The following is a 21,554-nucleotide window of genomic DNA, read 5'->3' on the forward strand; positions in this document are numbered from 1 at the left end:
AAGCTGTGCTGTTGTCAATCTTGTGGGATGTCTGGGGACTGGGAGTTGTAAGGCTGAGCTGGAACCAGGAGCCTCTTACCCCTCCTTGGACATGCAGGGAGGTGGGGTTGGGGAGAGATGGAGGAAGGGGGAGGCTCCTAGGTGAGCAGCTGGAGCTCCAGCTCTTTGTCATAGTCGAGGGTCAATCAGCCAGGATGGTACTGAGCACTCCAGGCCCAGGATGAGGTTCCTGAGTGCATTGACCCAGCCTTTGGTCCACTTAAACCCCCAGGCTGGGGATCAGTCAGGCCCTTGATCCAATCCTTTACCTCAACTCAGACACTTAAGCCAAAGCTGTGTGGTGCAGAAGGGATGCAAGCCCTCTGGCTTTGGTTAGGTGGCGGAGATCTGCCCACAGCCAAGCCCAGGGCCTGGATGCTGACTTTGTCCCATGCCATCTGGCCAGAGAGTGGCCCTCTCTGCAGTGTGCATGGGCTTTCCTGTGGGGGGTTCTACCTGTGGACCACTGGAAGTGAGAGCGTTAGCCCACACTCCAACATCCTGTGGGAAGGGGCTCAGGCAAGGCCAAGGGATATCACGAGCTGCCCTGCGCAGAGTGAGAAAGGAGAAAAGGGAGGAACTTGACCCTGGCGCTTGTCTCATTCTTGGCTCTGCTTTGAAGCTCCTGATGGGCCCCTTTCTTCTCTCCCTTCTCCTGGCTTCTATTTCATGTGGCCTAGGCTTGGCCTGGGGAGCTAAGAACAAAGGGATACCTTTGTTCCTGAGCAAAAGGTTCTGGAAGATGGAGTTTTCCTTACACACACACACACACTCACATGTGCGCACCTAGCCTGAGGATGCTCCCTGTTGAGACAAGCACACACTCTAAGGAGCAGTTATTAGCCTCTGTGGTAAGACTGCTTTCATGCGAGGAAAAGCCAGGCATCACAGCAGTAGATGGCTACTGTTTGGGCACAGTGAAAGGAGCCTTGGCCAAGATAGGAGAGGTAAGCTGGCCATTCCTTTGGGCCCAGGGCAGGGAAACCAAGGCCTTTGGCTCCAGGTATTGGGATGTTTGTTCTTGGGCCTGGAGCTGGGGTGGTTTGCTGTAGGGCTGGTACCTGCAGCTCCTTTCTGGGTGCTACATTGAAGGAAAGAGGGTGGTTAACCAGTTGGCAGTCCAGCTTTGCAAATAGGGTTCCACAGGCTATGAAACAGTTTGCTCTGCCCCTTCTTCAGAGAGAGGTGAAGGACAGGACCTGTGGGGGTCTCTCGGGTGGCCAGAGAAGCCAGTGAGGTTTGGCTAGTGGTTCTATGACGCACCAAAGCTGATGCCCTGGGCTTGGCCAGCAGCCTGCATGTCCAGCAATCCATGCTCTGTGAAAACTTGCAGACCTAGCCCTCTTAGGGGAGAGAAGACCAGGGAGAAACCACAGCCTTAACCTAACATAGATAGGTACTGGAGGGAACAGAAAAACCACCAAAAGAATCCCAAGGAGGTAACTGTGGGCATAGAAGGAAAGGCCCCGAGTCTTAGAATGTGAGAAGCCAGCTATGGGGTGTCTGTGGGTGCAAAAGAGGGATGCTCTGCAGGGATTGCAGTTGAGATGTTAAGTGAGAAAAAGGAAAAATCTGGGAAAGTCTGGACATGAAAAAGAAGCTGGGAGACAGAAGTCAAGAGGAAGGGTTCAGCTCACCATTAGCTGTTTGGGGCTGAAATGGGGCTTGGGTCAATCTTTAGAAGACGCTCAAGGCAGAGTCCTTAGGAGAGTCCCCTTAAGGTAAGGGGACAGGATAGAGTGAGACCCGAACCTCAGGAGGAGATGGGCTCTTCTTGGCCTCCATAACAAATTTGTATTACGTTTCATCCCTACAACAACCATGAGATGGACAATTATTGTCCCCATTTCACAGATGAGAAAAGCAAACCTTAGGACTGTTAAGTTACTAATGCAAGGCCACATCACCTATTCACTTGGGTAGCCAGGCGGTGACAGGTTTGAGTCACACACCCGACTCCAAACCTGGCTGTTCTAGGAGCTCACCCCGGACACCTTCAGCACCTCGGAGAGCGCCGGAGGGCGGGGCTAGCTGGCCCGGGGGCGGGGCGGGGGCGGGGCGCACGAGACCCCAGCGGGGCCCGGGGGCGCGCGCCGAGGCGCTCCCGCCAGTCCCGAGAGCGGTGTGCGGCCCCGCGCGGTGCTCCGCCTGCGCAGGTGCTCCCGCCGCGCGGGTCGAGCCGGAGCCCCGCGGCGGCGGGGGGGGCGGCGGCGGCCTCTCGCCGCGCCCCCTCCTCCTTCCCCTCCGCCGCCTCCGCCGCCTCCGCCGCCGCCTCCGCGCCGCGCTCCGCCCGGATGGCCAGGGCTGTGCCGGAGAATGGAGGAGCGAGAGAGCGGCGGCCTGAGCGGGGGGGCCGCGTCCCCGCCTGCCGCCTCCCCGTTCCTGGGGCTCCACATCGCGTCGCCGCCCAATTTCAGGTGAGAACCCCGGCCTCTGCGCCCCGCCCTTCCGCCTGCTCTGATCTGCCTCGGCTCGCCCCTCACCCCACCCCGCCCCGCCCCGCTCGGTCCCCAGCACACACACCTGGACCTCCGGGAACGAGAGGGCAGCCTCGAGACTGGGTCTCTTCCCTGGACAGAGCCCCCAGAACCCCCCTCAGCCTCAAGTCCAGACCGATAGCCTCCGCATATCCATGGTGCAGCCAGCTCCCTCCGCCATTCCGTGTCCTAGGCGAGGAGATTCTGAGCTGAAATTGGAGGAGGGGGCGTGAAGGCTGCCTTCTCCCCCACTTCGTGGCCTGGGATCTGGGCTGAGATCTCAGAGGAGGCAGGCAGGCTTGCCTGTGCCCAGTCTGAAGCCTCCCATAAAGATGGGAGCAGGCTGGGGTGCCCTGCGGGTCCGAGTTTCTTGGGTCCGCGGACAACCTTGGTGCTGGAAGGAGGGAGTCGTGGGCCCCTCCCCCAGCCCTGCCTGGCCAGAGGTGCTTCACTCCAGGCCTGGCATGGCCTGGACCTTCTGGATTTGGACAAGCACTGACTTTGTCAGGTGTGTGCAGGTGCAGAAGGCTCAGTCTTCTAGGCCGGGCTGTGGGAGGGGGAGTCTGGATTGGATGACCCAGGAATAGCCAGGAATATTGCATGTGTGTGGGGAGGGGGTCCCTGCTGGAGTAAGTACCCAAGACCCTGGTCAGTGCTCCTCTTTGCCCCTCTTCTTGCCCCCTATCTGGTGTTCGGCAATTGAGAGGTGGATTTCAGAGAAATAGACAGTGGGTGTGGTGGGGGAAGGGTTGATGTGCCTTCCCCATAATCCTGGCCCTAGTTGGAGAGGAGGAAGAGGAGGTGTCACTGCTCCAGAGCCTAGGAGAAGCAGGCCTAGACATACCCCATTGTTTTTCCATCTAATGAGCTGGCGCCTTCCCCTCTCCTGGGGTCCCCACCCCAGCTAGGCCCCAGCTGGGCTCTGGCGCCAGCCCCTCTTCTGACCAGGGAGTTGCTGGGCTCCCTGACCCTCAGGTGGGCAGGGACCCCTGTGGATTTCTAATGGCATCATCAGGACTAGAAACCTCCCCTGAGGCCCTGAGCTGAGCTGGGAAGACCAGCAGGAGGGGACCAGATGGAGGAGGGCCAAGCCTGAAGGCTCAGGGCTTTTGTGAGTAGTGCCTCAGAGTAACAAGGCTGAGGTCTGAAACTAACTCCACCTGGCATGTCACACACTGCCTCTGGGCAAACACCGACCCCCTACCAAGAGGCCCCTCTGCAGTGGAAGAACAATAGGCTTAGAGGGACCTGGGTTCAAATCATAGCTCCACCACTTTCTAGCTGCATTACCTGCGCAGGTTTTTGCCCTCTCTGAGTCCCATCTGTTAGGTGAGCTAATTAATATTGATTCCTTAATGTGCATCAAGTCGGTGCTTAACAAGTGTCAGCCCTCCCTCCTCACCAGCGGGCATCTATGTAGCTCCTTTCTGTTCAGAGCATTTTCCCAGTGCTGGCTCATTAGCCCTCATAACCACCCTGGGCGTGGGGATCAGTCTGCCCATTCTATACATGAGGAGGCTGAGCTTCAGAAAGGCAGGGAGGCTTGCCCAGGGACCATGAGGAAGTGAGAGCCGAGGCAGAACTGGAACTCAGGTCTGTGTGCTCAGTCCACTCTACCCCCAGGCCGTCTCGGCCCAGAGGACCGCTTTGCCTCCCCACACTTGCCTCCTGATCCCCAGGCGACAGTGCTCTCCACCCCTCCCTGCTCCCTGCAGGCAAGTTTTCATGGACGCTTTAGGGAGAGGAGCTGGCGAGGTGGATGCCAGCCAGTGAGTGTGTCCAGTCCTGGGCCAGGTGGGCAGGGGTGGCCATACGCCAAGCCTGAGGCCTGGGCTGGCCCTTCAGGACACTGTGGCCTGGCTGTGGAGACAAGGCTGGCTCGTGGGAATTAATCAGAGCAGTGTCCCTGGCCCCACATGGCCTGCCCTGTTGACTCCAGCAGCCCCCGCTGCCCTTTCCCTTGTCTAGCCTCTTGGATCCCTTAGCCTTGCTCGGGATCTGAGACGGTTTCTGCTCCCTGGTGGATCTTTGGAGGGGTCATGGATCCAACTGGCCTGGCTTCGGGTCCTGGCTTAGCCCTCTTAGCTCTGTGCCTTCTGGGCACTTAAGCCCCCAAGCCTCTGTTTATTCTTCTCCACGATGCAGGCTTTGGTTTCTGCACCGAGGAGTCCTAAGGACTGTGGAGAGCTGTATTCATGCAGACCTGTTGTCGTTGTTGTTGCTATTATTATTATTTGTGTGTGCGTGTGAGCCACAGCAGCACTCTCAGCTTCCAGAAGGCATAAGAAGTCAGTACCTAAACTTTGGTTTACCCAGTGCCCAGCATAGAGCCTTATTGGCTTATTATTTAATTAAGGGTAAAATTGGGTGCTGCCCTACTGGAGTACAGAAAATAGGGGTGCGCAGTGTCAGAGGAAAACAGTGGAAGCGCCGCCACCCGCGAGGCTTCGCTTTGCCCGGCCACCATCCGAGCACTCTCTGCACAAGAGCACTCCCACCAGAACCACATAAACACAGTAGCATTATCCCCACTTTGCAGTTGAAGAAACTGAGACATAAAGAGGTAGGGTAAGTGGCAGAGCTGGGGTTTGAACCCAGACAGTCTGATTTCAGAGTCTGGAATGTTGACAGAAAGTTGGTGGAGGGGTCAGCATGCCGTGGACCTGGAAGGGTGAGGAGCATTTGTTTGTTGCTAGTTGGTTTAAGTAAATATGTAGATGGGTTTTTTCCTGAGTATAAATATTCTCCATCCAGTTCTAGTAGTTGTCTCTAGATGTGGTGTAGGGGGAGGGATTTGCACTTACTGCGCTACTGCTGTATTACTTGACTTCTTATTTTTACAATAAATATAGGTCACTTTTGTAAGTTACACGATAAATTTAAAATTTAATATGATAGTGATACATGTTCATTACAGGCATATCTCATATTATTGCACTTCGCAGGTATTGCTTTCTTTACAAATTGAGGGTAAGACCCTCCAGCAGCAAAAAGATTATGACCTGCTGAGGGCTGAAATGACAGTTGGCATTTTTTAGCAATTTTTTAAATTAAATTACGTACATTAGATTTTTTTAAACATAATGCTATTGCACATTTAATAGACTACAGTATAGTATAAGCATAACTTTTATATACACTGGGAAACCAAAAATTTGTGACATGCTTTGTTGCGATAATCACTTTATTGCAGTGGTCTGGAACAGAACCCGCAATATCTTGGAGGTCTGCCTGTTTAACAATTTAGAAACTGGCGCAATTGAGCCAAGTGGGAGGAAGGGGAGGGACAGCAGGACATTCCATGTGGAAGGGACAGAGGATGCTCGGAAAGTAAAGCGAGCAGCCTGCCCTGGGTTCATGGGTTAAAGACTTTAGAAATCAGCTCATCCAAACCAACCCCCTCCCTCTTACTTCAGAGGAAACAAGCTGAGTGGTTTCCCCAAGAACACACAGCAATGTAGTAGCAGAGCTGGGACAGAACCCCAGCCTCATGACTCCTCGGATGGTTGTGTTCTTACCCCACCACAGTGCCTCGGGTGAGAGAGAGGCCACCGAGAGGCGCAGGGACCTCTTTACTTATCTCTTCACAAGGAGACACACTTGGCTGGTCCTTCATTCAACCAACAAATATTTTCACTTTGCCAGGCTCGCCAGAGAGCCACTCCGGAGGCAGACAGTGGCCTGGTCATCATGTAGGCGGTGGTGTCAGACAGACAGACAAGGCCTTACTAGACAGGCTGGTAGGTGTGGGGGCTCAGGGCAGGGGCATGGGGGTCAGTGGGCCAGGGAAGGGTCCTCTCAGCTCAGGCCTGGTGGGTGAGTGAGCATCCCCCGGGAGGAGGAGGGGTGGGGAGGGAAGGGGAGGGAGGGGCAGCATGGGCGAAGGGCCCAGCCGAGAGAGCGGGCAGGGGGTCTGCCGCCCAGTCTGGCACAGTGCGGAGAGCAGGGAAGTCAGAACTCAAAGGCTGTGTAGGGACCCTGGCCTGTTCACCCACAACCGGCGGGAACACAGGGGTGCAGGCAGGGAAGGGCCGCATGGGATGGTGCTGGGAACATCGCCCGGCGGCCAGGAGGAGAGTGGGCGAGGAAGTAGAGGGCCACCGGCCATCGTGCAGGTGAGGGAGGACCGGAGAGGACGCAGGGAAGCTGCGGAGCGTGGACTGATTGCGAGGGGCCTGGTGTGCGGAGTGGAGGCGGCGCAGGAGCCTAGGCTGCTTCTGGGCCCCCTGGGATGTGGTGCCCAACGGGAGAGGTTTGGCGAGCAGGGAGATGAAATCGTTATTAGACCTGCTGAATTTCAGGTCAGTGGTCATCGGTGGACCCATTTGGAGGGTTCAAGTAGGCAGTTGGTTTGGGGTCTGGGGCTGGAGAAGATTGGGCTGAGCCGAAAGACCCTGGAGTTTCATCTTAGAGAGATGGCCACTGAAGCCTCAGAGAGAACATTGCTGCCCAGGGAGACAGCAGAGTGAAGGGAAATGGCCTGGGACCAGGCCGAGGAATGCTGGCTGTGACCTGTTCAGCTGGCCATGTTTTGTGGGTGGAGGGGAGGAAAAGTTGGTGCTGCTGGAGGAGCCGCCCCACCCCTGGTCCAGGTCCTGATGAACCTCTGGTGCGGGGACAGTGCCTCACACAGCAGACACGGACAAGGCAGCATTTCCACCCTGGTTCTTTGATGTGAGAGCCTTAAAGTCGGTCTCTGGATTGTTGGGACCTGGCCAATTGTGGCTCAAGGCCCCAATGGATTCCACAAACTGGGTCACTGGCACCATCCCCACTAGGAGTTCTTGCCCATCTAGAGCACCATCTCTGTCCCGTGCTCCTACTCTTGTATTCATTCAAAAGTCTCCAGGAGCATCGATGTGGGTCTTGCCTCATTCTGGTCCTCAAGATGCACGTGGTGCTGTTACGGAGCTCCCAGGGCCACAGTCAACCAGCACTTCCTCTAAGAAGCATTTATTTAGTGTCTGCGGTATACAGGATCTTGGGCTTGTGCACGGATTAGAGCAAGGGTGGGGAGTCGGTGCCAGGGCGAACATGATGCCCTCAGGAAACACAGCTCCGTGAGGGTGGGCAGCGCAAAACGAGGGCTGGGAGCCTGGCTTGAGGCTGGTGTGACCTGGTGCAGAAAGTCTGTCATGGAGAGCAGAGGAAAGATGATCTCCCAGGTCCCACCACCTCACGACCACGATTGCGTTCGTGTTTCTTCCTGCGTGGGATTCATCACTTGAAACCATAGGTCACATTCTGGGTTTTGCTCACTATATTGGTTGCCATTTTCCACATTAATACATAGACTTCATAACATTCATCCAAAAGTCTGCATAACGTCCCATCCACTGGTGGCCAGGGTTTAACCAGCCCCTGGTGCTGGGCTATTTGGTTGTTTTCTTTTCTTTCTTTCTTTCTTTTTTTTTTTTTTAAATATATCTTTATTGATTTCAGAGAGAGGAAAGGAGGGGAGAGAGAGAGATAGAAACATCAATGATGAATCATTGATCAAGCCCGCAACTGGGCATGTGCCCTGACCCGGAATCGCCTGGATCCTAGGTCGATGCTCAACCGCTGAGCCACGCCCGGCCGGGCTATTTGGTTGTTTTCAGTCGCTCACTGGTATGAGGAGTCCTGTGTACAAGGATTTCCACATGTGGGATTGTTTCCTCAGGGTAATTTCCCCAAAGTCAGATCACTGGATCCCAGAGTTCTTGTTGCACATGGGCACCGAGGACTTCAAACAGATCAGACACGTTGTAACCCTAAGTAGGGGTTGTCCCTTGGATTTTGTTTCTTGGGTCGGATTCAGTTTTCCACCAGAGATCACCCCAGTGTGGACATGGTTGGGAAGGGGATTCCCAATCAGAGGAACAAACCCAGCCCGACCTGTGTCCACCCAGAGCTGAGGATGGGGGGGGAGAAGGTTCTAAGGATGGGGCTGGGCCTGGCTCAGCCCTACCCCACCTTTTCAGCCAGCCCTGCCCTTCCGGAGGCCTACACAGCCTACCCCAGACCCTGATGTAGGTGGGCACACGGAAAGTTGAGTTGAAAGGAGAGCTGACTTAGAGATTTCCAAGGGGAAAGTCTAGAAAGACCTGGGGACCCCAGTGGTTCATTCATTCAATAGCATTTATTAAGTACTTGTTAGGCACCAAGCATGGTTCATCAAGAGAGACATGATCCCACCCTATGGACCAACTGCCTCTAAGGAGAGCCCACCAGTGTCTGTAGAACCCAAAGGTAAAATTATAGTGACCTGGAATTACCAGCAGGAGGGACTAAGAGGACCGGTACCAGGGTTGTTTGGCCTGGTCAGGGAGGTCAGAGAAGACTTTGTTGAGGGAGCCAGTGGGCAGGAGTGTGGAGAGTTGGGTGTTGGAGACCTGAGGTGTGTGTGGGGGGGGATGATGATATAGGCTACAGGGAAGAGGAAGCCCTGCTGAGCCTTCAGGCCACAGGTGAGAATTTTGGACCCTTTTCCTAAGGGCCAGGGGAAGCTGTTAAAGGATTCGGAGCTGGGGAGGGGTGGCAAGACCAGATTTGCCTTTTAAATGTTGGTTTTGGTTGCCCAGTGGAGAATGGCCTGGAGGGGAGCCAGAGGAAGTGGGGAACCTGCTCAGAGAGGAGCAGCCGATCCACAGGTGTCCCGAGAACCCCTAGGAGCCAGCTCTCTGCTCAGCACTCAGAAGGCAGAGAGAGGCTGGAGCCTTGGACCGCCGATGCTCTCTGTCAAGAGAAGGGCCCATGGGCACCCTGGCCAGGACCCAGGGTCGCTCAGCTAGCACCCCTACCTCACTCCAGGGGAGCCAGGAGCAGGAACACAAGAATGCCTCTGAAATGCTGGCTCAGCTTTGGCCCTGCTCAGCTAACGCCTCCACACTTGACCACATAACCCTTGTTTTCCATACAGATCTGACTCGGCCTCCTACTGAGCTGGACCGCCGCTGAGAAAGGGCTGGGGCTGCTGGGGGCCAGCGAGGATAGCAGGGTGGCGTGACTGCTCCCGGCAAGGGACAGGCCATGAAATAAACACCCGACACAAAGGGCCTGTGTGTCCGTGTAGGAGAGCCCCGCTCAGGGAGGGTGGGTGTGCGGAGAACGGCATGTGCAGAATGCGCTGGGCAGAGGAAGGACGGGCCCCGACTAGCGGGCCACGAGGTTAACGCAGAAGAGGGGCCTCGAATATAAAGATAGACTCCAAAGGTCAGGGCAGTCTCGGGAGTCCAGACTCACGACACAGAGTCACCGAAGGTTAATGTGGATGAGACCTCGGGGACATCTCACCCGAATGGGCGAGCAGGCCTGATGGATGGCAGCGGCTGCTCCGAGGGGAAGCGGCTGAGGCCTCCAGCTCCGGAGGCCAGGGACGGAGACCTGCCCAGGGCTGTGACGCAGCTTGAGGCGGCGTCCTGCTGCTCAGGCTCAGGTTTCCATGGGGAGGTGGATGGTGGGACCAGGAGCCGGCCTCCCTCCTTTGCCCTCCCTCCACTCCCTCCTCCCCTCCATCTTCTCTCTCCCCCTGCCCACAGTTGTCTTACTTGAGCCTGGAGGAACCAAGGGTCTGTTTAGCTTTCCCCCCATGTAGGGTTCCCTGGGTGACCGGGGCCTTGGAGGAGCAGGAGAAGGGCCAGGGTGGGGCCTGGGGGGGGGACGGTGGCTTGCAAAGGGGGCTCCTTGGCCAGTCCGTCCCTTCATCCTTGGTCACGGCCTCCTCACTGCAGCGCAATTCACAAACTCCTTCCTGTGAACCCTCACCAGCCCCTGAGGGGGTGGGCGGTGTGGGTGGCCTCATTTTATATATGGGGAAACCGTACCTACACCTAGATCTGAGCCTAGAGTCCCCATTTGGAAAACGGGCAAAATAAACCCTCTCTGAAGGTTGTAGTGAGGACTGAGGGAGATGCAGGGCTTCGGGAAGGCTAGTGGCCAGGGCACGACGGCTGCCCAGGAGATGGAGCCGCTGCTCCTCACAAGTGGAGCTGGGATTTGATCTCAAGCCTCTGGCCTCTAAGCCTGACATGGTGACCATTCTACCATCCTGCTCGCTTATGAGAAAAAAGATAAGGAGCTCCCTTAACCCGCACGCTGGAGCTGGGGCTCAAGTGCAGGCTGCTGGGCCCCAGGACGGTGCTCTTTCCACTGCTGCCCAGGTGACCGCGGCTTCCTCATGAAACAACGGTCCCTGCCCACCCCAGACCTGCCCTCCCAGGAGGTGGGAACAGCAGCAGACCAAGGGTGTGGAGATGAGTTGGGAAGCACGCTAAGGATAGCATCTGACAAACATCGAGCACGCCTGTGCTGAGTGCCCAGTGTGTACAAGAGGACCTGACTGCTCCACCTTCCAGGAGCATGCAGTCCAGACCCAGCTGGGAGGGAGGGGACCTGTATTCACCACCTGTTGGGTGCATGGGGGGGGTGTGCTCCATCCACCTTTGGAGCAAACTGGGGTGTTTGATGGGGGTTTCCTGTCTGCTCCACCATACCATCTTGCGCCCACACAGATGGTGACACCTACCACAAGCAAGAGGATAACAGGACTAGTGATTGTGGCATGAGGATGGAGGGGCAAAGGGACGCTTTCTGAGGAGGGGGCTAAGCTGAGCCTTTTTCCAGCGAGCACAGGTGACCAACCTGCTATGTGCTCCATCCAAGCTCTAGGTTAGACCCTGGGAGGCAGGTGCAGGAGACACGGGAGCTGGAGACCTAGGACGCTGGGCCAAGGTGTTGGCTCCCAGCAGGGACCCCCGAGTGGGGGGCAGAGGGGTGGTGTTTCAGGCAGCTTTGCCAGATAGTGGCAGGTGGGGTGGAGTGGTGCAGGCATGGGGAGACTGAGGCAGGTCAGCCAGTGAGGAGGTCCACAGGGGCAGGAGCAGGACCAGGGCTGGGCAGTGAGGAAGGGGAGACACTGATGTTCACAGGGGGCACGGGCAGAGCGGGGAGAATCCGAGGGCATCTCTGAGACGCCCAGTGGTCCCGCAGCTCCCTAATGCTGGCTGAGTCCCAGGGGTGCCCTCTCTGTGACTGTCCAGGCAGCCAGTGTATATTAATCGTTTACTTAGTGCCAGCCCCCTTGTCCTGGTCCGAATTCCTCTCTGCCATTCCCTCCAGGGGCCTTCCAGTTTCTGCTTATGTCACTCCTAAGTGACAGGAGGTTCATATCTCCCAGGCCACCCTTTCAGCCCCGCGACAAGGGTTCCACGCATGGTCTGCCCTTTCCCTGGCTGTGGAGCCTATGTGCCCACTCCTGAGTGCTGAAGCACAGAGGCCGAGGCAGGGGCAGGGTTCTCTTCTGCACTCAGTGGGCAATAGAGACAGGCAGACTCGCCCCAGTCAGCCCTGTCTGTATATTGCTTGAGCCCACAGAAGCCTCCCTGAGGAGCTGTGAGGCTGAGCGTGTAGCTGTGGGCCATCCATTCGTGGAGGATTTCAGGTACCCCCCCACCCCACTCCCATCTGGTCATCAGGCGCCCTGAGTGTGGCGCTGGCCCTTTAAAGCAGATCAGGGGCTGGCTTTTGGGGGAAACAGCCCAGATTTCTGCTATCTGCTTACATGCCTGGGCCAGGGAGGGGGGCCACCCCAGCCCCCAAAAGGGGCATTGGAAGGGCAGGTGGAGCTGGTAGCATTGATTGCGGTAACCTGATCCCGCGGGGGAGGCGGCAGCGACGGAGGCAGCAGCGCATCGGCAGGGGAGGAAGCTGCCTGCAGCTGAGGGCTGGGCAGGAAGAGCTGGGGCTGGGGCCTGGGTCCGCAGCCGCCGCCTCCTCTCCCGGCCCATGTATTTTTAATGAGCTCCCCAGGCTTCTGCAGCGGGCAGGACGCAGAAAGGCATGCCCAGGCCCAGGCCTGTGGCCCCAGCCCTGCCCAGAGCCCTGGCCCCCCTACCCTTCTGGGCATGAGAGGGTGGCCCTGGGGCCCTGAAGCCCCCTGGCCGGGCAGGGCTCTCCATGCAGCTCTTCCTGAAGATGGATTCAAGCCCAGACAATGACAGCTGGTTGGAGGATCAGTGGGAGCACTGGTAGGGGTGTGGGGGTTGGTGGGGAGGGGGGAAGCTTGGGGGGGGCAGCTCCATTGAGCTCTGAGTCTCTGTTTGGTCTGACTGAGGTGAGAGATAGAGGGCTTGGGCCTCCTAGGCTGCCCTGGGCGCTGGGCCACTACCTCTCCTGGGTGACCTTGGACTGTGAGTCTCTTGCTCTAAGCCTCAGTGTCTTGGTCTTATTTGGGAAAAGGCTCAGAATCGTTCCCAACTCCCCCCACAAAATTCTCCAAAATGTCCCACTCACACCAAAGCAGGTGGAGCTTAGGGCTGGGGCAGGCGGGCACCGCAGTGCGGTGGGGCACAGGGCTGGCCTGGGGCAGAGGGTTCCAGTACAGCCAGTTAGTGTCCTGGTGCTGAAGTGCTCTGGGCTGCCTCCTGAGCTCATCGCACCTCCAGCCCCCAACCCGGGGCCTTCCTCGACCCCATCTGTGCAGCCTCCTGTTCGGGGTCCATATCTGGGCAAGGCAATTTTGTGGTTGAAGAGATGAGACCAAGAACACAGAATAGAGGCCTAGTCTGTCCTGGAATAGGCTGAAACTACCCACACTGACACCAAATTTCCCTTTATTGCTCCATGGTTAAAGCAGCGTGGGTCTTCCCGGGCTGCGGGAATGGTGCCTGGGAGCGGCCTCTGCCAGCGCCTCAGGTTTTGTTGCTGCAGGGCTTGGACGGGGAGCCCCTCAACTCCAGGCATCCTGTGGAGTCTCTTCTCAACTCTTCACAATCTCCATAGGTGAACTGGCTTTGGCACCTGCCTTGACCCTGGGAGGCATTTCTCTGGCAGAGCTAAGGCTCTGACCAGCTGGGCCTTCCAGGCACTGCCTCTTGTTTGGCAGCAGGATGGACAGCTCCCAGCCGGGAGGAGCAGGAGTAGCCTGGAGCCTCCCCTTCTACTGCCACCCCAGGAAGACTGCCTTTGGGCATGAGCCCAAAATTCTTTCCCTGCCTGTTAGTTACCCCTTGCACTGGCACAGGTAGACTCCAGGTCCCATCCTCTGGGGCTGTGATCTGCCTTCGAGGGGCTGCCCCTTGGAAGACATATTAGGGAGACATCAGTGGGCTGAGCAGTCCCTGTGTTGTATGTAACTTTGGCTTCCTGTCCCCACCAGGCTCACCCATGACATCAGCCTGGAGGAGTTTGAGGATGAAGACCTCTCAGAGATCACGGATGAGTGCGGCATCAGTCTGCAGTGCAAAGACACCCTGTCCTTACGGGTAAGGTGGGCTCCCAGGAGCCCAAGTGGGGTGGCAGAATGGGTAGGGATAAGATTGAGGGCATCCCCAAATCTACAAAGGGGCTTTCAGGGTCTGTACGGCACCCTCATTAAGTGAAATAACATACAGGCAACATTCAGTACAATGCTTGGCACATCTTGGGCCTCCATTCGATTTTATCTTCTTTTTTTGCCAGGATTTAAGGCAGGAGACAGCTCCTTCAACTGCCCACAAGAAGGGAGAGGGCAAGAAGTCTTGAGGTCTAGGACAATAGCAGTTAGGGCCTTAGTTAGGGGAAAGCTCAGGAATACCCCACATGCTTTCGGGAGTGGCCTTGGCAGAGGGCCTGAGGCAGAGCAGGGTGGAGTCTGGTGTACTCTGCAGTGCTTTGGGGCAGGAAAAAGGAGCCAAGCACTCCCTCTGCTGCCCTTGCACCAAACCACACCACATGGCCTCTCAGGCCCTCTCTGGCCTGCAGTCTTAAAGGCCCCTTTGAAGGGTTAACCCAGCATTGCTGCTGCTTTTGACCCCATGGCTTTGCCTTAGGACAGATGGCTTTACCCTGTCCCTAAAGTTCTGAATCCTGCCAGGAGGTCCTCAGCATCTGGAGCCTTTGGGTTAGATGGAGATCTCCTGTGTCTTTTCAGAACAGAAAGGAGGAGCCACTAGTCAAATGGCTAGTGGAAATGGAAGGCAGAGCATGGGGCTAGGTTGCAGAGCCCAGAGCTTCTCTCAGCCCCCAGGAGGGTGGCTGACCAAAGTAGGCATGGTGTTAAGGGAGTGGTTAGCAAAGGAGTGAGTTGGGATGGGGTGCCTGTCTCTGTGTTGTCCTCCTATTGTCCCCAGAGATTCTGTAAGTGCTGCCAGACAAGAAGAAACCAAGGGGGCAGGCAGAGAATAACCCTCCAGTATCTGTACCCCAACCCTCCACCCTCTGGCCAGGCTAGGAAGGGATGGAGGCAGAGGCCATTTATTCTGGACTTGGGGAATGGCCCCAGGGCCCTGGCAGCTTCTCTAAGGTCATACACCTGTTTCTCTTCCCCCACCACCCACTCCCCCAACATGCACAGGCAGAGCCTTGCAGAGGGTGGTCCTGCAACCAGCTGGGGCCCTGAGGCCCTGGGCCGTACCTGTGGGCCTGAGACAAGCTCCAGGGGGCTTTCACACACTTTCGCCAGTGAGTCCTCACCTCTCTGGGAAGCTGGGAGGCAGTTTAACTGGTGAAGGAACTGGAGGGTCAGGAGATCTGTCCAAGGTGCCAGGGAGTTAGTGGCAGAGCTGGAGCTAGAACAGGGCAGAACTCTCAAGGTTAGGCTGTCCTGAGGGAAAATCTCAGGTTGGAGGGGACAAGGCCCAGGGACGAGAGGGTGGGGGGTGCCACTGCCTGTGCAGGTGCCCCTACTTGCCCCTCCACTTCCCCATCCGTCTTCCAGACGCGCTCGGGTCCTCCTGTCCGCACTGCGGCCCTTCGGCCATCCCTCGCCTGGCTGAGACTGTTTCCCTAGTTTTCCTCACTGCCTCCTTCAAATACTAATCCCCACCCCATCCCTTGCGGGGCGCGAACTCCTTGGCGACCCTTCGTCCCCATAGCAACAGCGGTGACCTCACTCTAGGCTCGGCTTACAAGCCGGGTGAGGCCTCGGGCCGTTGCCAAGGGAACGGGAGGGTGCAAAGAGTCAGGAAGAGGGGCCCGTGAGGGGAGAGGTGTGGACTGCGAAAGGCGCCGACTGGAGTGGGGAGGAAGCGGCCTCGCGCGTCCTCGCGCGTCCTCGCGGGCGGGGGGGGGGGGCGGCCTCCTCTCCCCGGGCGCCCGCCGCGCTCCCCCTCTCCCCCCTCTGTGCGCCGCAGAATGGACTCGCCTGGGGGGGCGGGGCGCGGCGCCTCGGCCCCGCCCCGGCCCCGACTTGGCCCCGCCCCTGACGCCCCCTCTGCGCCGCGCAGCCCCCGCGTGCCGGGCTGCTGTCTGGGGGCGGCGGCTGCGCGGGGAGCCGGATGCAGGCCGAGATGCTGCAGATGGACCTGATCGACGCGGCGGGCGACACTCCGGGCGCCGAGGATGAGGAGGAGGAGGACGAGGAGGAGCGCGCCGCGCGGCGCCCGGGAGCGGGGCCGCCGGAGGCCGAGCCTCGCCAGGAGCCGGCGCCCCGCGGCCAGGGCCAGGGCGGCGGGGACACTTACCGGCCCAAGCGGCCCACCACACTCAACCTCTTCCCGCAGGTGCCGCGGTCTCAGGTGAGGTGCCCGCGGGGCGGGGCGGGGCGGGGCGGGGACGCAGGGCCGGCTCCCTGTGTCGGGGCCCGGGACGTGGGATGGGGGCGTGAGGAGGTGCTGCGGGGGACTCGCCCGTCTGGCGCGGGGAGAAGCCTCCCGCCTGGTGAGACCTCCCAGGGCTTCCCAAGGGAGAGGTCCCTGGGCAGGTGGCCCCGAGGCAGGTGAGATCTGTCGTAGGGAGAGGGCCCTTGAGGAGGAGGGGACAGTGGAAAGCTCTGAGCCAGGAGAGAAGAGGGGCATTAAGAGAGCAGGGCTTCAGGGGTTGCAAAGATTTGGAGCTTGGGACCTTAGGCTGTGGCAGGGTTTCCTGTTTAGGATTTGGGGCTCCTGTAAGGTGGGCAAGAAGCAGGGCCTGGAGAAAAGGGAATATGAAGTGGCAGGTGTGGTGGGAGGTCATGGGAAATTGTGAAGAGTTGGGGATGGGGACCCCAGAGGCAGCAGCCAGTTTGAAATGTGGGCAGCTGGGAATTCCCATAAGGCAAGAAGGAGAAATGGGAGGTGGAGCTGCTTGGCGGAGTTGGGGGCCTAGGGCCCCTGGGCTGGGTGGCTGGATGCCAAGGAGGGCTGAATAGGGTGGGGGAGAGTGGTTGTGGCCCTTTGTCTTCCAGGCCCAGTCAGGAGAGGGACAGAGGAGTTCAGGGGGGTGGGGCTGCTGGTGGAGAGTGCAGGGGCTGCAGGGAAAGGATCAGTTCCTATCCCAGGATCCTCAAGGGTGGATTTTGGCAGCCAAGTTCATGAATGTGAGGGCCTGTGAGGGTGCTCCCAGGGAAGGAGGCCTGTGTGTGTGTAGGGAGCCTTGTATGCAGGCCTTGTGGAGAGGGTTCCGGGGGCTGAGAATGTGGCATGGGAAGTCCAGGAGATCCAGCAAGAAGGGATCCGACAAGTATATCTGTCATTCCTCAGTCATGTGCTCCTGGGGGGTGACGGAACCATGTTGTGGATTCATCATTTGGATGATTCATCCCCAGTCCCTAGGCCAGCTGCTGGGGAGACCCTTCCTCGCCCTTTTTTCAGGCTATGCAGGCTGCCTCTGCCCCTTCCGTAGGTCATAGCTAGGCCGTAGCTTCCTGAGCTTCAGGGGACTTGGGCTGGAAGCGAGAGTCTTCATGTCTGGGACTGGGGGTCTGGCTCTGTACCCAGATGGCTTCTGCTTCTCCCCCAGCCTCCTTCCCCACTCACCACCACACACATTGGCCATCGCCACCGTTGTGGAGGCTGATAAGAGCATCTCCCTAAGGCTTGGCCAGCTTCCCTGAGCCAGGAAGAAGGGCTGGCTTGAGTCAGTAGGCCGGGCTGGGAGGGCTGGGGCTTGCCACCTTTCCTGCCTGCTCCAGAGAGGGTTCGGGGTGAGGTCCTGGACAAGTAGTGGGGGTAGGGGTGCAGCAAATGGCCTAGGGATGGCCTGATGGGGCAGGGCCAGGGCCAGGGCCTCCCTGTGCCGGGCACTGTTGACCGCTCCTGTCACAAGGGCCTTTTGTTCCCTGCATAGGACACGCTGAATAATAATTCTCTGGGCAAGAAGCACAGTTGGCAGGATCGGGTGTCTCGATCATCCTCACCCCTGAAGACAGGTAAACCAGTGCCCTTTCCCTCACCTGGACTCCCACCTGTCCTGACCCCAGTCCCCACTGCAGAGAGCAAACCCAATAGTCTCCAGCTTGCGAGTGGAGGTAAATGCCTGTCCCTCAGCCTTGAGTAGGCCCATCTGAGGTCAGCTGTGGCACGAGTGAGAGGGCTGGCCCTAGATCCAGCCATGGGCCTGTTGCTGGGTGGACATGCTGAGTGAATATGCTGAGTGTAGAGAGCAGGTAGCCTGGGAGTCATGGGTGAGGGCACCTGCCCTCAGCATTGACCTGCCTGCTCTCCAGGGGAGCAGACGCCGCCACACGAACACATCTGCCTGAGCGATGAGCTGCCCCCCCAGAGCAGCCCCGCCCCCACCACAGACCGAGGCACCTCCACCGACAGCCCTTGCCGCCGCAGTGCTGCCACCCAGATGGCGCCTCCCAGTGGCCCTCAGGCTGCCCCACCTGGTGGCCGGGGCCACTCGCATCGGGACCGCATCCACTACCAGGCGGATGTGCGGCTAGAGGCCACCGAGGAGATCTACCTGACACCAGTACAGAGGCCCCCAGACCCTGCAGAGCCCACCTCCGCCTTCTTGCCGCCAGCTGAGAGCCGGATGTCAGTCAGCTCTGATCCAGATCCTGCCACCTACCCCTCAGTGGCAGGGCGGCCACATCCCTCCATCAGTGAGGAGGATGAGGGCTTCGACTGCTTGTCCTCCCCAGAGCGGGCTGAGCCACTAGGAGGGTGGCGGGGGAGCCTGGGGGAGCCTCCGCCGCCTCCACGGGCCTCGCTGAGCTCGGACACCAGCGCGCTGTCCTACGACTCAGTCAAGTACACGCTGGTGGTGGATGAGCATGCTCAGCTGGAGCTGGTGAGCCTGCGGCCGTGCTTCGGAGACTACAGTGACGAGAGTGACTCGGCCACTGTCTATGACAACTGCGCCTCTGTCTCCTCACCCTACGAGTCAGCCATCGGGGAAGAATATGAGGAGGCGCCCCGGCCACGGCCCTCTGCCTGCCTCTCCGAGGACTCCACACCCGACGAACCCGACGTCCACTTCTCCAAGAAGTTCCTGAACGTCTTCATGAGTGGCCGCTCTCGCTCCTCCAGTGAGTCTGCAGCAGGAGCGGTGGGGGATCTGGGTGGGAAGAGCTGAAACGAGGGTGTTCCTGGGTGGTGGCCTCAGGCCCATCCCGTTCAAGGCAGAAGGACTGAGCTTTCTACCTCCTCCTCAAACCTCACCTGAGCTGGGACCTTCCTCCTCCAGCTAGTCCCCTTCACCCATAGGTGCAGAGTCCTTTGGGCTCTTCTCCTGTGTCATCAACGGGGAGGAGCAGGAGCAGACCCACCGGGCCATATTCAGGTAAGAGCACCAGAGCTGGGTTGGCCAGACAGCAGCTGGCGCCACCCCCTCCCTGCCTCTGCCATCACCACATGGCCTAAATCTAACCCCACCACTAGCATTCAACCATCCACTCAGCCCCAGGAGACCGTGTCCACCCTCTCGGAACTCAGAGTAGGGTGACAGAGTGGATGGTTTCCGTGCAGTGTGGTCTTTGCTGCTCTGTTAGAGTGCAGGAGTGAGCACCTGATCTGCCCAGGACCAGAGCCCAGGAGGGCGCCCAGCAGAGCAAATACCTGACCCCACACCAAACCCACTCCCCTCACTCCCCTCCATATGGAAGTGCTTGCTTCCCATCACCTGTCACAGTAGCAGCTCTGGTCACTTCCTTCCTTGGCCCGTGAGTTCCTCCATAGCAGATGCACATCTGATTGACTTTGGTCCCCACCCCCGGGAGTCAGCATTGACAGGCTTACAGATGCTTTGCAAATGTTTATTGAACTAATGATGCAGGTGCAGCTCCCAGACCCCAGAGCAGGGTGGGGTGTAGATGGAGGGCCTGGCTGGAGAGGCCCTCTGGAGAAGTCCTCACATGCTTTCTCTGGGGACAGGTTTGTGCCTCGACATGAAGACGAACTTGAGCTGGAAGTGGATGACCCTCTGCTGGTGGAGCTGCAGGCTGAGGACTACTGGTATGAGGCCTACAATATGCGCACAGGGGCCCGGGGCATCTTTCCTGCCTACTATGCCATCGAGGTCACCAAGGAGCCTGAACATATGGCAGGTAGAGTTCCTTTCCCCCTGCCTGGTGCCACCAGACTCCACACCTTCCCTGTCCCAACTTGCTGCCCGGTGAGCCTCTGCTCCAGATCTCAGCACCCAGGGAGGGGCCGAGCAGAGGTGACTTTGGGTCAGTTTCACAATTGATTAAAGTGAGGCCCAGCCAAATTAGGACATCTGTGGATTGTGGCACCCTCTGCTGGCTCTGCCACTCCTCACTTCACGCTTGCTTTCCAGCCTTGACCAAAAACAGCGACTGGGTGGACCAGTTTCGGGTGAAGTTCCTGGGCTCAGTCCAGGTTCCCTACCACAAAGGCAATGACGTCCTCTGTGCCGCTATGCAAAAGGTACCTGCTTCCCACCCCCCTGGGGTGGATGCCCACACCCAGCCTAGTCCCTGCCCCCCGCCCTCTCTTGGGAGAGAGACACCCCACACCTGGCGCCTGATGTTCCCATCCTTCACCCACAGATCGCCACCACCCGCCGGCTCACCGTGCACTTTAACCCACCCTCCAGCTGCGTCCTAGAGATCAGTGTGAGGGGTGTGAAGATAGGCGTCAAGGCTGATGACTCCCAGGAGGCCAAGGTGACCACCCTGGCCCCTGCCCCCGCTCTCCCACCAAATCTCCCTCCTCTGCCCCCTGCAGGCTGATGACCACCCTCTTCTCCTCTTCCTCCTGTAGGGGAATAAATGTAGCCACTTTTTCCAGTTAAAAAATATATCTTTCTGTGGATACCATCCAAAGAACAACAAGTAAGTGGGGAAGAACAGAGGTCAAGGCATGGGCCGGGGGCTGAAGCCATTATGGCAGGACATGGGGGCCACAAATGTGGCTGCAAGGGTCTGAGCCCCCACCCCACCCACAGACAGACTGCTGTCCTCCCACAGGTACTTTGGGTTTATCACTAAGCACCCTGCTGACCACCGGTTTGCCTGCCATGTCTTTGTGTCTGAAGAATCCACCAAAGCCTTGGCAGAATCTGTGGGGTACGTATGTGTGTCCCACCAAGCGCCAGGCCCACCAGCCAGCCCCAGTCCCAGGCCCCCAAGCACAGTCCTCGTGCTCAGTGTCACCCTCAGCCCTCCCCAGCTCTGCACACTGCCTCTGGGTCACAAAGCAAGGACCTTGAGAGGCCTGAGTGGTCTTGAGGAGTAGCTTCTAAATGTTTTTGCTGTTGGCCCCTTTCTTCAGTTGCAGCCTCACTCAGGAAACAATCTGTAGAGATTAGAGTTGAGCAGGGGGAACTGGAGCCCATGAGGGACCCCGAGGCTCCAGTTTGAAAATGTGGGTTAAGTTCCTGTTCTCTCCATCAGCATGTGTGTCTGTGCTTCCTAGGAGAGCCTTTCAGCAGTTCTACAAGCAGTTTGTGGAGTACACCTGCCCCACAGAAGACATCTACCTGGAGTAGCAGCGCTGCCCTGCCCTCTGCATCCCCCGGCCCTCGGGCCAGTGCCAGGACAGCTGGCTGCTGATGGGACATGGCACTTCTTGAGGAGGGGCACCTGCCATCGCCAGAGGGTGGGGAAGTGGAAGCTGTTGGCTGAGGGTGGGAGGGTGGGGATATGGGGAGAGGCAAATGCAGTTTATTGTAATATAAGGGGTTAGATTCATCTATGGAAAGAGCAGGCTGCCCGGGGATTGGGTGGGGATGAGGCTGGTTGGGCCTCTGGCCAGGCAGGATGCCTATTAAGGAGCAGAGGGTTCTGTCCCATCCTGGGCTGCACTCCCCCTGCCAGGGCCTCTGGCTCTCTGGCCATTGGCTTCTGCCTTGATGAAGCCGACGTCACCTGCAAGTGCCCACTCTGTCCCCAACTCCCAACCCCAACCAGGC

The 21,554-nt window shown here is 58.3% G+C and overlaps 1 protein-coding gene across 2 annotated transcripts; it reads left to right on the plus strand.

Moving 5' to 3' along the window:
* The first annotated feature begins 2,274 nt into the window (after nt 1–2,274).
* Nucleotides 2,275–21,297, plus strand: MAPK8IP1 (mitogen-activated protein kinase 8 interacting protein 1). 2 transcript variants are annotated; one of them, XM_081155060.1, is made up of 12 exons: nt 2,275–2,456; nt 13,654–13,759; nt 15,701–15,991; nt 17,520–17,601; nt 17,899–18,708; nt 18,887–18,962; nt 19,553–19,725; nt 19,959–20,068; nt 20,191–20,307; nt 20,405–20,475; nt 20,611–20,709; nt 21,059–21,297. In XM_081155060.1, exons 1-12 carry the CDS (start codon nt 2,356–2,358, stop codon nt 21,129–21,131), a joined length of 2,109 nt encoding a protein of 702 aa, XP_081011186.1. In that variant the 5' UTR covers nt 2,275–2,355; the 3' UTR covers nt 21,132–21,297. The 2 variants fall into 2 exon arrangements, with proteins under 2 accessions (XP_081011186.1, XP_081011187.1); XM_081155061.1 differs by lacking the exon at nt 2,275–2,456 and adding an exon at nt 12,183–12,523.
* Nucleotides 21,298–21,554: the final 257 nt, after the last annotated feature.

The sequence above is a fragment of the Miniopterus schreibersii genome (genome assembly GCF_964146895.1).
Source record: "Miniopterus schreibersii genome assembly, chromosome: 12".
NCBI lineage: Eukaryota > Metazoa > Chordata > Mammalia > Chiroptera > Miniopteridae > Miniopterus > Miniopterus schreibersii.